The 14,809-nt window shown below is 47.3% G+C and overlaps 1 protein-coding gene across 2 annotated transcripts in view; it reads left to right on the top strand.

Moving 5' to 3' along the window:
* The first annotated feature begins 10,058 nt into the window (after positions 1-10,058).
* Positions 10,059-14,809, top strand: part of MORC3 (MORC family CW-type zinc finger 3) — a 55,195-nt gene continuing 50,444 nt past the window's right edge. Inside the window, exon 1 of one of the 2 annotated variants that reach the window (XM_032174370.2) lies at positions 10,059-10,165. In XM_032174370.2, the coding sequence (XP_032030261.1) occupies positions 10,127-10,165 (39 nt within the window). In that variant the 5' untranslated portion in view covers positions 10,059-10,126. The remainder of the gene's footprint in view (positions 10,166-14,809) is intronic. The other variant, XM_032174371.2, reaches the window with a different exon arrangement.

The following is a 14,809-nucleotide window of genomic DNA, read 5'->3' as shown; positions in this document are numbered from 1 at the left end:
CTCTGGAGACTGGAGAGCAGCGGCGCGATCTCGGCTCACTGCAACCTCTGCCTCCCAGGTTCAAGCAATTCTCCTGCCTCCACCTCCTGAGTAGCTAGGGTTATAGGCATGCACCACCAAGCCCGGGTAGCTTTTGTATTTTTAGTAGAGACGGGGTTTCACCATGTTGGCCAGGCTGGTCTTGAACTCCTGACCTCTGGTGATCGCCTGCCTTGGCCTCAAAAAGTGCTGGGATTACAGGTGTGAGCACTGGCCAGAGGAACTTCTTAATAGCCTTGTCTTTTGGCACGCATAGGGCATAGTTTGTGCAGTGAATCGGCTGCATGTGGCCGCAGCACTTTTTGGCAGGACCATTATTCCTTTCCTTTGTATCTTTATTGGAGGTGGGGTTTCACCATTTTGGCCAGGCTAGTCTGAAACTCCTGACCTCAAGTGATCCGCCGCCTCAGCCTCCCAAAGTCCTTATCGTTGTCATCTTGGAGGCGAGGACCCAAGAGAGCAAATGGGGATTTTTTTTTGCTTTTTGTTTGTTTGTTTGTTTTTGTTTTTTATGCTGTTTTCTTTGGGATTTTTTTGTTTTTTTTTTTTCGAGACCGGGTCTCACCCTGTTGCCCAGGCTGGAGTGCAGTGGCAGGATCAAGGCTCACTGGAGCCTCAGCCTCTCTGGCTTAGTCAATCCTCCCACCTCAACCTCCCAAGTAGCTGGGGCCACAGGCGTGCACCACCACACCCGGCTGATTTTTTATAATTTTTTGTAGAGATGGGGTTTCACTATGTTGCCCAGGCTGCTCTCAAAATCCTGGAATCAAGTGATCCTCCCACCTCAGCCTCCCAAACTGGCAGGATTACAGGCATGAGCCACCACCCCCAGAGTAGTTTTTATAATTAAAAAAAATCCTTTTATACCAACCTCTTGTAAGTTTAACCTCTACTTGATTGCCTTCTGCTTCTCTTATATGAGTAAGACTTGGGAATGTAGAATTAATTTCACGGTATGTTACTACTGTGTTAAACAAAAGTGGGGAATTGGGACTGGCAAGAATTTGTATGTATAGGTGTGTATTTGCTTAGACATGGATAGACTATTGTCTATTTCTATTGCTGCTGTAACAGATTACTGCAAATTTAGTGATTTAAGACTACAGAAGTCCGGGCTTGGTGGCTCACACCTGTAATTCCAACACTTTGGGAGGCCAAGGCGGGCGAATCACAAGGTCAGGAGTTCGAGACCAGCCTGGCCAACATGGTGAAACCCTGTCTCTACTAAAAATACAAAAAATTAGCTGGGCATAGTGGCGGGCACCTATAATCGCAGCTACTTGGGAGGCAGAGACAGGAGAACTGCTTGAACCCGGGAGGCGGAGGTTGTAGTGAGCCGAGATCATGCCACTGCACTCCAGCCTGGGTGACAGAGTGAGACTCCGTTTCAAAAAAAAAAAAAATGAAAAGACTACAGAAATGTATTTTCTTCCAGTTCTGGAGACCAGACGTCCAAAATGAGTTTCACTAGGCTGAAACCAAGGTGTCTACAGGGTCTCGATCCCTCTGGAGGCCCTAGGGGCTCTAGGATGCAGTCTCTTGCCCTTCTAGCTTTCAGAGCTGCATTACCTACATTCCTTGCCCCCTTCTCCATTTTGAAAGCTAGAAGCACAGCATCTTCTCGTCTCTCTCTGCTTCAGCAGTCAAATAATCTTCTGTTGGCTCATGCCTATAATTCCAGCACTTTGGGAGGCCAAGGCAGGCAGATCACCTGAGGTCAGGAGTTCAAGACCAGCCTGGCCAACATGGCGAAACCCCATTTGTACTAAAAATACAAAAAATTAGCTGGGCATGGTGGTTTGAGCTAGTAGTCCCAGCTACTTGGGAGGCTGAGACAGGAGAATCACTTGAACCCGGGAGGCAGAGGTTGCAGTGAGCTGAGATCGTGCCATTGCCTTCCAGCCTGGGTGACAGAGCGAGATTCTGTCTAAAAAAATAATAATAAATAAATAAATAGGCCGGGCGCGGTGGCTCACGCTTGTAATCCCAGCACTTTGGGAGGCCGAGGCGGGCGGATCATGAGGTCAGGAGATCGAGACCACAGTGAAACCCTGTCTCTACTAAAAAATACAAAAAATCAGCCGGGCGTGGTGGCGGGCGCCTGTAGTCCCAGCTACTCAGAGAGGCTGAGGCAGGAGAATGGCGTGAACCCGGGAGGCGGAGCTTGCAGTGAGCCGAGATCACACCACTGCACTCCAGCCTGGGCGACAGAATGGGACTCTGTCTCAAAAAAAAAAAAAGATAAATTGGCTCATTTGGTCTTGTGGCCCCCACCCAGGAGCCAACTCTGCACAAGAGGACGGCTTCAACCCCCTATATTTCATCTTCAACCTGACTAATCAGCACTCCCGGCTTCCTGGCCCCCATCCACCAAATTATCCTTAAAAAACTCCAGTCTCCAGGCGGAGGTTGCAGTGAGCTGAGATCGCGCCACTGCACTCTAGCCCAGATGATAGTGCGAGACTCTGTCTCAAAAAACAAAAAAAAACAGTCTCCAAATTTTCAACTGTCGATGAAAAGAATCAAACTCTGTAAAATATGTGAAGAGATTTATTCTGAGCCAAATGCAAGTGATCATGGCCCATGACACAGGCCTTAGGCTCAGGAGGTCCTGAGAACATGCGCCCAAGGTGGTTGGGGCACATTTTAGGAAGGCATGAGAAATCAATCAAATACATTTGAGAAATACATTGGTCAGCCGGGCGTGGTGGCTCACGCCTGTAATCCTAGCACTTTGGGAGTCCGAGGTGGGTGGAACACCTGAGGTCAGGAGTTCGAGACCAGACTGGCCAACATGGTAAAACCCCATCTCTCCTAAAAATACAAAAATTAGCCGGGCAAACTCGGGAGGCTGAGGCTGGAGAATCTCTTGAACCCAGGAGGCAGAGGTTGCAGTGAACCGAGATCCCAGCAAGGACAAAACTCTATCTCAAAAAAAAGAAAAACATTGATTTGGTCCAGAAAGGCAGGACAACTCAAAGTTGGCGGAGGGTGGTGGGCAGGGGTTTGAGGCTATAGGTAAATTTAAACATCTTCTGCTTGACAATTGGTTGAGTTTGTCTAAAGACCTGGGATCAACAGAAAGGAAATGTTCAGGTTAAGATAAAAGATTGTGGAGACTGGGTGTGGGGGCTCACGCCTGTAATCCCAGCACTTTAGGAGGCTGAAGTGGGTGGATCTTTTGAGGTCAGGAGTTCGAGACCAGCCTGGCCAACATGGTGAAACCCCATCTCTACTAAAAATACAAAAAAAAAAAAAAAAAAGCCAGGCGTCGTGGTGGGCGCCTATAGTCCCAGCTAATCGGGAGGGTGAGGCGGGAGAATCGCTTGAACCCAGCAGGTGGAGGTTGCAGTGAGCCGAGATCTCCTCACTGCACTCCAGGCTGGTCAACAGAGCGAGGCTTTATCTCAAAAAAAAAAAAGAAAAAAAGATTGTGGAGACCAAGGTTCTTTTGAAGTCTTTGTACTGGCTGCCCTTAGAGACAAAGATGACAAATGTTTCCTATTCAGACCCTTAAAAGGTGCTAGAGTCTCAATCTTTTCAAGATTGGGAGGGCGTGGAAGAAAGAGATCCAGCTATGTTAATAGAGATTCTTTACAGATGCAAATTTCCCCTCACAAAGGACGGCTTTGCAGGGCCATTACAAAATATGGCAAAGAAACATGTTTTGGGTTAAAATTTTTCTTCTTTGTCACCTGTTATGCCAGAGTCCTATTGGAAAGTAAGTCACAATATATAGGGTTAAGTAAAACCCGTCTGATGAGAATTTATGGTTTGTAGGGCATGAATCCCCAGATCCCTTAGATAGGAATTTCATCACGATAAGAAAAACATTAGCGTTTAAACTGGGCGCGGTGGCTCACGCCTGTAATCCCAACACTTTGGGAGGCCAAGGCGGGCAGATCACCTGAGGTCAGGAGTTCCAAGACCAGCCTGGCCAACGTGGCAAAACCTCATCTCTACTAAAATTACAAAAATCAGCCAGGCCTGGTGGCGTGTGCCTGTAATCTCTGCTACTCAGGAAGCTGAGGCAGGAGAATCGCTTGAACCTGGGAGGCGGAGTTTGCCGTGAGCTGCACTCTGGCCTGGGCAACAGAGCGAGACTCCCTCTCAAAAAACAAAACAAAACAAAAAATCAGTGCTTAGTCCTCACAACTTTTGGGGAGACTGAATTTGAGTAATAACAAAACGCCATTCAGCCAGCTCTATGTGAATTAAACCCTTTCTCTATTGCAATCCCTCTGTCTTGATAAATCGGCTGTATCTGGGCAGTTGGCAAAATGAACCCGTTGGGCAGTTACAATTCCCTTTTGCCATATATGTTTACATTCACAGGTTCCAGAGATTAGGATGTGGCTATCTTTGGGGGTCATTATTCTGCCTATTAAATAAAGTCTATGGGGTGGGCGAGGTGGCTCATGCTTGTAATGACAGCACTTTGGGAGACCGAGGCAGGAAGATCACCTGAGGTCAGGATTTCAAGACCAGCCCGGCTAACATGGCAAAACCCCATCCCTATTAAAACTACAAAAATTAGCCAGGTGTGGTGATACACATCTGTAGTCCCAGCTACTCAGGAAGCTGAGGCAGGAGAATCCTTTGAACCCAGGTGGTGGAGGTTGCAGTGAGCCAAGATTGTGCCACTGCACTCCAGACTGGACAACAGAACAAGACTCCATCTCAAAATAAATAAATAAATAAAAATATGTAAATAAATAAAATATATGGGAAGCCATTTATTTGGACCGAACACTTGCACTAGACCCAACAAACTAAAACAAAATGGAGTCACTCATGCCAAAGTTGCACGTCACCAAACAAAACTAAGTTGTTAATTTGGCGTAAATGGGCCAGTTTTAGCCAGCATAATAAGGAAGTCCCCTCTGTTTTCCCTTACAAGGAAAGTAACCTGAAGTAACCAGATACTAACCAATCTACTTTTTGTATTTGCTGTTTTCTTGTTCCTGCTCAAGTTACCTTCCAAACCCAACTGTTCTGCCATGCCCAACAGAGCACCTGTGTTTTTAGATGAGATGCTCCCCATTCATGACTCACAAAAAAAGCCAGTTATATCATTAAACTAAATTTGTTGAAATGTGGTCTTTTGAGAAACCTAACAAAACTGTCTGTTCAAATTGGCTCTCAATCTGTTTGACACAATGGCGGTGGTCTTTTTTTTTTTTTTTTTGAGACGGAGTCTCTCTCTGTCGCCCAGGCTGGAGTGCAGTGGTGCGATTTCGGCTCACTGCAAGCTCCGCCTCCCGGGTTCACACCATTCTCCTGCCTCAGCCTCTCCGAGTAGTTGGGACTACAGGCACCCGCCACCACTCCGGCTAATTTTTTTGTATTTTTAGTAGAGACGGGGTTTCACCGTGGTCTCGATCTCCTGACCTCGTGATCCGCCCGCTTCGGCCTCCCAAAGTGCTGAGATTACAGGCGTGGGCCACCACGCCCGGCCTAAAGTCCAATAATTTTACTAAAGTAAGCCTTGGTATTGGTGGTTCTAGGTCAGTTTCTTCAGACATTTACTGTCTCCTTTTTTTTTTTTTTTTAAATAGAGATGGAGTCTTACTATATTGTTGCACAGACTAGTCTCAAACTCCTAGGCTCAAGCAATTCACCAGCCTTGGCCTTCCAAAGTCTTGGGATTAAGGGTGTGAGCCATGGCAGCCAGCCAACTGTGCCTTTTTTTTTTTTTTTTGAGACAGAGTCTCCTTCTGTTGCCCAGGCTGGAGTGCAGTGGTGCCTTCTCGGCTCACTGCTATCTCCGCCTCCCGGGTTCAAGCGATTCTCCTGCCTCAGCCTCCCGAGTAGCTGGGATTACAGGTGCCTGCCACCATGCCCGGCTAATTTTTTGTATTTTTAGTAGAGACGGGGTTTCACCATGTTGGCCAAGCTGGTCTCGAACTCCTGACCTCGTGATCGGCCCTCCTTGGCCTCCCAAAGTTCTGAGATTACAGGTGTGAGCCACCGTGTCTGGCCTTTTTTTTTTTTTTTTTTTTTTGAGACAGTCTCGCTCTGTCGCCCAGGCTAGAGTGCAGTGGCATGATCTCAGCTCAATGCAAACTCTGCCTCCGGATTCGAGTGATTCTTGTGCCTCAGCCTCCCGAGGAGCTGGGATTATTACAGACGTGTTCCACCACACCCAGCTAATTTTTTTGTTTTTAGTAGAGATACCATGTTTACCAGGCTGGTCTCGAACTCCTGACCTCAGGTGATACATCGGCCTCGGCCTCCCAAAGTGCTGGGAGTACAGGCACTCACCACCACGCCCAACTAATTTTTTTTTTTTTTTTTTTGAGACGGAGTTTCACTCTTGTTGCCTAGGCTGGAGTGCAATGAATGGCCTGATCTCGGCTCACCGCAAACTCCGCCACCTGGGTTCAAGTGATTCTCCTGCCTCAGCCTCCAGAGTAGCTGGGATTACAGGCATGTGCCACCACATCCACCTAATTTTGTATGTTTAGTAGAGACAGGGTTTCTCCATGTTGGTCTGGCTGGTCTCAAACTCCCAACCTCAGGTGATCTGCCTGCCTTGGCCTTTCAAAGGGCTGGGATTACAGACATGAGCCACCGCGTCTGACCCAATTTAAAAAACATATATTTTTAGTAGAGACCGAGTTTCACCATGTTGGCCAGGCTGGTTTCAAACTCCTGGCCTCAAGTGATCCGCCTGCCTTGGCCTCCCAGAGTGCTGGGATTACAGGCGTGAGCCACTGTGCCAGGCCATTTTTTTTTTTTTTTTTAAATTTTTGGCAAAGAGGAGGGTCTTGCTTTGTTACCTAGGTGGATCTTGAACTCCCAGACTTAAAGCAATCCTCCCACCTCAGCCTCCCAAAGTGCTGGGATTACAGACATGTATTATGGCACCTGGCCATATAGTTCATTTTCTTTAAAGAGTAGTCACATAGAGCAGTGGAAGTGGAGAATGAACAAAGAAATCATACCTTATTTTTATTTTTTATTATTATTTTTTTAGTCAGTCTTGCTCTGTTGCCCAGGTTGGAGTGCAATGACGCCATCTTCGGCTCACTGCAACCGCTGCCTCCCGGGTTCAAGCGATTCTCTTGCCTCAGCCTCCCGAGTAGCTGGGATTACAGGTGTCCACCACCACGCCTGGCTAATTTTTTGTTGTTGTTGTTGTGTTTTGTTTTTTTTTTTTTGAGACAGAGTCTCACTCTGTCGCCCAGGCTGGAGTCCAGTGGCGTGATCTCGGCTCACTGCAAGCTCTGCCTCCCGGGTTCATGCCATTCTCCTGCCTCAGCCTCCTGAGTAGCTGGGACTACAGGCGCCCACCACCATACCCGGCTACTTTTTTGTATTATTAGTAGAGACGGGGTTTCACCGTGTTAGCCAGGGTGGTCTCGATCTCCTGACCTCGTGATCCACCCGCCTCAGTGTCCCACAGTGCTGGAATTACAGGCGTGAGCCACCGCGCCCAGCCACGCCTGGCTAATTTTTGTATTTTTAGTAGAGATAGGGTTTCACCATGTTGGCCAGGCTGGTCTCGAACTCCTGACCTCATGATCCACCCGCCTTGGCCTCCCAAACTGCTGGGATTACAAGCGTGAGCCACCTCACCCAGCCCATACCTCATTTTTATATTAAATTAGTTTTCCTGACATTTATAGACGTCGTTTTTCCTTTGACCATATTGATTCCCTGCTGCTCAGTTGGTTTTCTTCCCAGTATTTTCACCCCATGTGGGGCTTTGTCCTGGAAAGGCACGCTGGTTGGTTTACTTTTCAGGATCCGAGTGGGCCAGACTGCTCCTGCTCCCTGAGTCCTAGCTACAGTCTGGTGGTTCTCATTCATTGGTATAGGTGCCATCTTGCTGTTTTTTTTTTTTTTTTTTTTTTTTAAATATACGTTCTGGGATACATGTGCAGAACATGTAGGTTTGTTACATAGGTATACATGTGCCATGGTGGCTTGCTGCACGCATCAACCTGTCATCTACATTAGGTATTTCTCCTAATGCTATTCCTCCTCTAGCCCCCACCCCCTGATAGGCCCTGGTGTGTGATGTCCCCCTCCCTGTGTCCAAGTGTTCTCATTATTCAACGCCCACTTATGAGTGAGAACATGCGGTGTTTGGTTTTCTGTTCCTGTGTTAGTTTGCTGAGAATGATGGTTTCCAGCTTTGTCCATGTCCCTGCAAAGGACATGAACTCATCCTTTTTTACGGCTGCATAGTATTCCATGATGTATATGTACCACATTTTCTTTATCCAGTCTATCATTGATGGGCATTTGGGTTGGTTTCAAGTCTTTACTATTGTGAACAGCACTGCAATAAACATATGTATGCATGTGTCTTTATAGTAGAATAATGTATAATCCCTTGGGTATATAATACCCAGTAATGGGATTGCTGGGTCAAATGGTATTTCTGGTTCTAGATCTTTGAGGAATCACCACAATGTCTTCCACGATGGTTGAACTAATTTACACTCTCACCAACAGTGTAAAAGCATTCCCTATTTTCCACATCCTCTCTAGCATCTCGTTTCCAGACTTTTTAATGATTGCCATTCTAACTGGCATGATATGGTATCTCATTGTGGTTTTGATTTGCATTTCTCTAATAACTGGTGATGATGAGCTTTTTTCATATGTTTGTTGGCCGCATAAATGTCTTCTTTTGAGAAGTTTCTGTTCATATCCTTCACCCACTTTTCGATGGTTTTTTTTTTCTTGTAAATTTGTTTAAGTTCTTTGTAGATTCTGGATATTAGCTTTTTGTCAGATGGATAGATTGCAAAACTTTTCTCCCATTCTGTAGGTTGCCTGTTCACTCTGATGATAGTTTCTTTTGCTGTGCAGAAGCTCTTTAGTTTAATTACATTTGTCAATTTTGACTTTTGTTGCCATTGCTTTTGGTGTTTTAGTCATGAATTCTTTGCCTATGCCTATGTCCTGAATGGTATTGCCTAGGTTTTCTTCTAGGGTTTTTATGGTTTTAGGTGTTGCATTTAAGTCTTTAATCCATCTTTTTTTTTTTTTTTTTGAGACGGAGTCTCGCTCTGTCGCCCAGGCTGGAGTGCAGTGGCGCAATCGCCACTCACTGCAAGCTCCGCCTCCCGGGCTCACGCCATTCTCCTGCCTCAGCCTCCAGAGTAGCCCGCCACCACGCCCGGAGAATTTTTTGTATTTTTAGTGGAGATGGGGTTTCACCGTGTTAGCCAGGATGATCTCGATCTCCTGACCTCGTGATCCACCTGCCTCGGCCTCCCAAAGTGCTGGGATTACAGGCGTGAGCCACCGTGCCCGGCCATAGACGGAGTTTCACTCTTGTTGCCCAGGCTGGAGTACAATGGCGCAATCTCGGCTCATTGCAACCTCCGCCTCCTGGGTTCAAGCATTCTCCTGCTTCAGCCTCCCGAGTAGCTGGGAATACAGGCATGCACCACCACTCCCGGCTAATTTTGTAGTTTTAGTAGAGATGAGGTTTCTCTATGTTGGTCAGGCTGGTCTCGAACTCCCGACGTCAGGTGATCCACCCGCCTCGGCCTCCCAAAGTGCTGGGATTACAGGCGTGAGCCACCGCGCCCGACCCTAGAACTCTTTTTTTTTTTTTAATCATGAGTTAGATTGATAATTTTCAGGGCAAATCCAGTCTACATTAATTTCCGTCTTTATTTCGTTAAGGTTTCACGTCGACACTGGTGGATATGGAATGGCTTTTTTCTGCGCAATTCACATCCGACCAGGTCAAGTGACTGGAGTTCACCTGTCTCGGTTATACCACATCTCGCGCCAGGCTTCAAACTCTAGATCCCCGAGTCTCGAGGTCCAGCTGGGTGTCGAGAAGGGTACAGGCCCGCCGCGCCTTGCGCATGCGCCCTAAGCCCGCAGGGCCCTGCTCTCGAAGCTCAGCTCCCAGTGTACCCTGCTTTAACCAACCAGGCAATTCACCTTCCCCAAGCTCCCAATTCGACATTGCCTGGAGGCGGAAGTGGGCGGGAGGGGCCAGACGCACTCCCCTCCCCGGAAGTGGGCAGTGCCCACAGGGTTCCACAGTCGTTCCGCCGCCTCCCAGTCGGGTTGCGGCGGAGGCCGGTCCTGGCTTTGTAGCTCGCTCAAGATGGCGGCGCAATCACCCCGCGGGATACGCCTCAGCGCGGTGAGCAGCCGCGAGGGGTGGAGCGGGCCGTGTCCCAGGAGGGCGGGCAGGCGGGCAAGCGAGGGGGGGCCGGCAGTGGGCGGTGGCGGCTTGTGGGGCCCACGCGGCGGCAGGGGCTGCGGCGGGGCCCGGGGAGGGGGCGGCCATCTCGCTCCCGTCGGTGGAACGGCTCGGCTGCGGGCCGGGCTGGGGCGGCGCGGGCCGGGCTGCGTTCCGTCGCCTCTGCATTGTGTTTCTGTTTCGCTTCGGGGCGGGCCAGGGTCGCGGCTCCTCCTCCCAGCTCCCTTCTAGTCTCCCCGCAGCTGTCGTCCGCGGGCGAGGCCTCGGCGGGAGATCGGTCTGCTCCCGGGGCTGCGGGGCCCCTGACCCTCTTCTGTCTGCTGGGTGTAGTGGTGGGAGAGAAGCGGGTTCCGCGTCCAGATACGCTGGCGGCCTCGACGTTCCGGGGGTGGTGACGGGGCTCCGGGCCTGCCTGCGGGCGAGTGCAGTCGGGAGGAGTGTGCTTGATGTCTGTCAGTGGCCGCAGCTTCCTTGGCAGTGGAAGCCCTGGGGCCCAGACCCTAGATCGCTGAGCTTGAGCTCTCGTTATCCCGCGTTGCGTCTGTTTTGGGGCGTTTCGAGTTCTTGGAAACCCTGTGAACATTTCGTGTATCTTAAATCGTAGGGAGCGGTCACACAAGATAACTTGAAATCTCACGTCCAGGAAATGTGGGCGTGGCTTCCCCACCTGATTATCCTAAAAAACTTTTCTTCCTTGTGAGCGCAGTTGATGTTATGCTGAAATGTTCCTCTTTTCTGGAGGTTGTTGACTCTTGCCAAAGAATGACTGCCCTAATGCCACTAATTTTAACATTCGAATGGGTAGTGACTGCTTGGGGTACAAACATGTAGTGAATAATTTGTGCATTGCTCTGGGACTTCTTTCATTCGTTTAGGCAGATTTTAACACCTGGTTTTGACGGACTTTAAATTTTTTCTAGTCCGATATTTGTGAAATGATATTTGCTTTTACTTGCATTTCCTTGACCATTTGTGTTGTTGAGCTCTTCGCATGTGGTTTTTTGTTTTGTTTTTTTTGAATCGCCTATTCATATCCTTTGACCATTTTCTATTTTTCTTTTGGGAGGATCTTTATTGATTTGTAAGAGTTCTTTACGTATTCTGGATAAAGGTCCATCTTTGGTTATGTAACTGGCTTATTGAGTGAGCTAGGCTTTGGTAGTTTGAATATAGAGGACAATTTTATTCTTTTTTTCTTTTTCTTTTTTTTTTAACCACTGACTGTAAACATTAATTATTCCCCACTTGTGTGAATCTGGGTTGACTAACGCTTTCCCATTAGCTTAAGGTATTGTAAAGTCTGGCTTTACCTAGTTTAAAATCTCTATTCTCTCTCCCTCCCTTTTCCCCCTTTCTTTCCCCTATCTCCTTTTCCCACTTCTCTCTCCTTCCCCTCTCGAGGTTGAGTCTTGTTTAGGCCCAGAAACCTGTAGTGGAGAAACGGAGTGAGTTGATTTCCTGTTTCTGTCCTTTGATTCTCTTCTCCCTTCCCGGCCCCCGGGCCCTTGTAGACTCTGGCTCTTCAAGATTGAGGGGAGAAAGGAAGCAGAGCTAACGGTCAGTGTGTAGAGACCAGCATTGTTAGCGGGCACTCTGGGTGTAGCTGCTGTCCATGTGCTGGGTCTTTGTTTTGTGGGTAATATGGGCTGTTGGGAACCTTACTGACAGAAATCTTCCATCTGCAGCCTCTTTGCTTTTGCTTTAGGTCAGGAGTTGGCAAACTACGTACAGCTCATGGGCCAAATCCAGCCCAGCACTTGTTTTTGTATGGCCTGAAGGCTAAGAGTGATTTATACATTTGTAAATGGTTGAGAAAAAAAGGTTTAGTGCGAAATACAAATTTCAGTTTCCATAAAATTTTATTGGAATATAGCCAGAAACATTATTTGCTTATAGTTCTCAAATGCATGCGTTAATAGAGATGAAAATTACTGAGCTTATGCATTTGTCAAAAGTCCTACATTTTAAGGCACAAAGGGTGAACCCTTAGTGTGTACACTTTTTTATTTTATTTTATTTTTTTTTGAGGTAGAGTTTCACTCAGTCTCCAGGCTGGAGTGCAGTGGCACGATCTCGGTTCACTGCAGCTTCCACCTCCCGGATTCAAGCACTTCTGCCTTAGCCTCCCGAGTAGCTGGGTTTACGCCCGTGGGCCACCACACCCGGCTAATTTTGGTATTTTTAGTATGTATAGAATTTCACCATGTTGGCCAGGCTGGTCTCAAATTCCCGACCTCAGGTGATCCTCCCGCCTTGGCCTCCTAAAGCACTGCGATTACAGGCCTGAGCCACTGTGCCCGGCCCAATGTATACACATTTTAAACACTCATTTAGGAGGTCGGAGATCCCAGGATGAAATGCAGAGTGACAAAAAGTTTTTAAATTTTCTGCTTTTTACCCCTGTAATTCTAGTGAAATGAAATGCCTATACTTTGGTTTTTATTGTTGATTTTTTTTCAGAAATCCTGCTGTGGATTTAGCTCATGCACACTCTTCACCACCTCCCATACGTCAATGCTTTTTTCACTTTTTTTGGTTGAATTACTATATGGTTTGGTATTACTCTTACAAATGAGCTAACCAGTGTAGTATGATTGCATTTTCTTTCCTATACAAACCTTTTCCCTGAAGTTAATTGATTTATATTTTGTTTTCTTGGTTTTTCTCTGTACTGATCATCCGGACATCCAGAGAACTGGGAGCTCTTTTCCAGATGGATTCAGACACACCCAGTGTGTTTGTCATTTGGAAGTCAGTTGGGAGTCATCGGCTCAGTCGTAGTTTGGGGACTTCCCTTTAATATCTGTCTGGAAATTTCCTTCCTCTTTTCATGTGTCTCCATCTCACATATCCTTCTGTCTGGTATGTAGCTTAGTGACTGACATTCTGAAGCCTACTCTCTCGGGTTCAAATCCTGACTCATAACCAGATGTATGTCCTTGGCCAAGTCATTTAACCTCTTTGTGCCAAAGTTTCCAATCGGAATGATGGCAATAATAATCTTACACACCTCAAAGTGTTGTTTTAAAAATTACATGAGCAGGTAGATAAATAAAAGGGCTGTGCGTGCTGTAGGTGCACAATAATGTTTGCTGTTTTGGTTATTGTTAGTGGTGGAGAATATCCACCACTAACAATAACACCACTTCCAGAAACAAGTGTAGCTTCCTGAGAAAAGGGTTTACGGGAAGAAAAAAATTTTGTCATTTCTTGAAAATACATTCATGCTACTGTTGCTCTTTCTTTAATTATAATTTGGCTGGATTTGAATTCTGGATTGGAAATTCTTTCCGAATTTTAAAGACGTGCTTTATTGTTTAATAGAGCCTCTGCATTTTATTGGGCACTTAGGCTGGAAGCTCAAGTCCTTAACATCTGGAAAATGTTCTTATTTATTTTGACAATTTTCTTTGCACCATTTTTCTCTTTTTTATTTACTGTCTTATTGTTTTTCCTCTTGGGAGATTTCCTTCACTTATCTCCTACCTTGCTCTTACCACAGTGTTTTATTTTTATTTATTTATTTATTTTTTTAGAGACGGAGTTTCGCTCTTGTTGCCCAGACTGGAGAACAAGGGTGCGATCTCGGCTCACCGCAACCACTGCCTCCCCGGTTCAGGCGATTCTCCTGCCTCAGCCTCCCGAGTAGCTGGGATTGCAGGCATGCGCCACCACGTCCGGCTGATTTTGTATTTTTAGTAGAGATGGGGTTTCTCCATGTTGGTCAGGCTAGTCTTGAACTCCCGACCTCAGGTGATCTGCCCGCCCCGGCCTCCCAAAGTGCTGGGATGACAGGCATGAGCCACCAAGCCCGGCCACCATAGTTTTAATTGTTACAAGCAATGTCTTAGTTTTTTTTTTTTTTTTTTTTTTCTCTGTCGCCCAGGCTGGAGTGCAGTGGCGCAATCTCGGCTCACTGCAAGCTCCGCCTCCCGGGTTCACGCCATTCTCCTGCCTCAGCCTCTCCGAGTAGCTGGGACTACAGGCGCCTGCCACCACGCCCGGCTAATTTTTTTGTATTTTTAGTAGAGACGGGGTTTCACCGTGGTCTCGATCTCCTGACCTCATGATCCGCCCGCCTCGGCCTCCCAAAGTGCTGGGATTACAAGCGTGAGCCACCGCGCCCGGCCTAACGTCTTAGTTTTTAAATGTCTTCCTGAATTCTCCCTGGACAAAATGTTCATTCTTATTGCTAGATACATTAACCGTAGTATTTTTTTTTTTTTTTCTTTTGAGATGGAGTCTTCTCGCTCTGTCATCCAGGCTGGAGTGCAGTGGCGCGATCTCGGCTCACTGCAAGCTCCACCTCCCAGGTTCACGCCATTCTCCTGCCTAAGCCTCCCGAGTAGCTGGGACTACAAGCACCTGCCACGTCGCCTGGCTAATTTTTTGTATTTTTAGTAGAGACAGGGTTTCACTGTGTTAGCCAGGATGGTCTCGATCTCCTGACCTTGTGATCTGCCTGCCTCGGCCTCTCAAAGTGCTGGGATTACAGGCGTGAGCCACCATGCCCGGCCTAACCGTAGTATTTTTGAAGTTTTGTTTTGCTCACTGCATTATCTCTGTTTTCTTCATGTTTCTTTT

Source organism: Hylobates moloch, unplaced genomic scaffold (assembly GCF_009828535.3).
Source record: "Hylobates moloch isolate HMO894 unplaced genomic scaffold, HMol_V3 SCAFFOLD_14, whole genome shotgun sequence".
Lineage (NCBI taxonomy): Eukaryota > Metazoa > Chordata > Mammalia > Primates > Hylobatidae > Hylobates > Hylobates moloch.
This window is presented reverse-complemented; position numbering and strand designations above follow the sequence as displayed.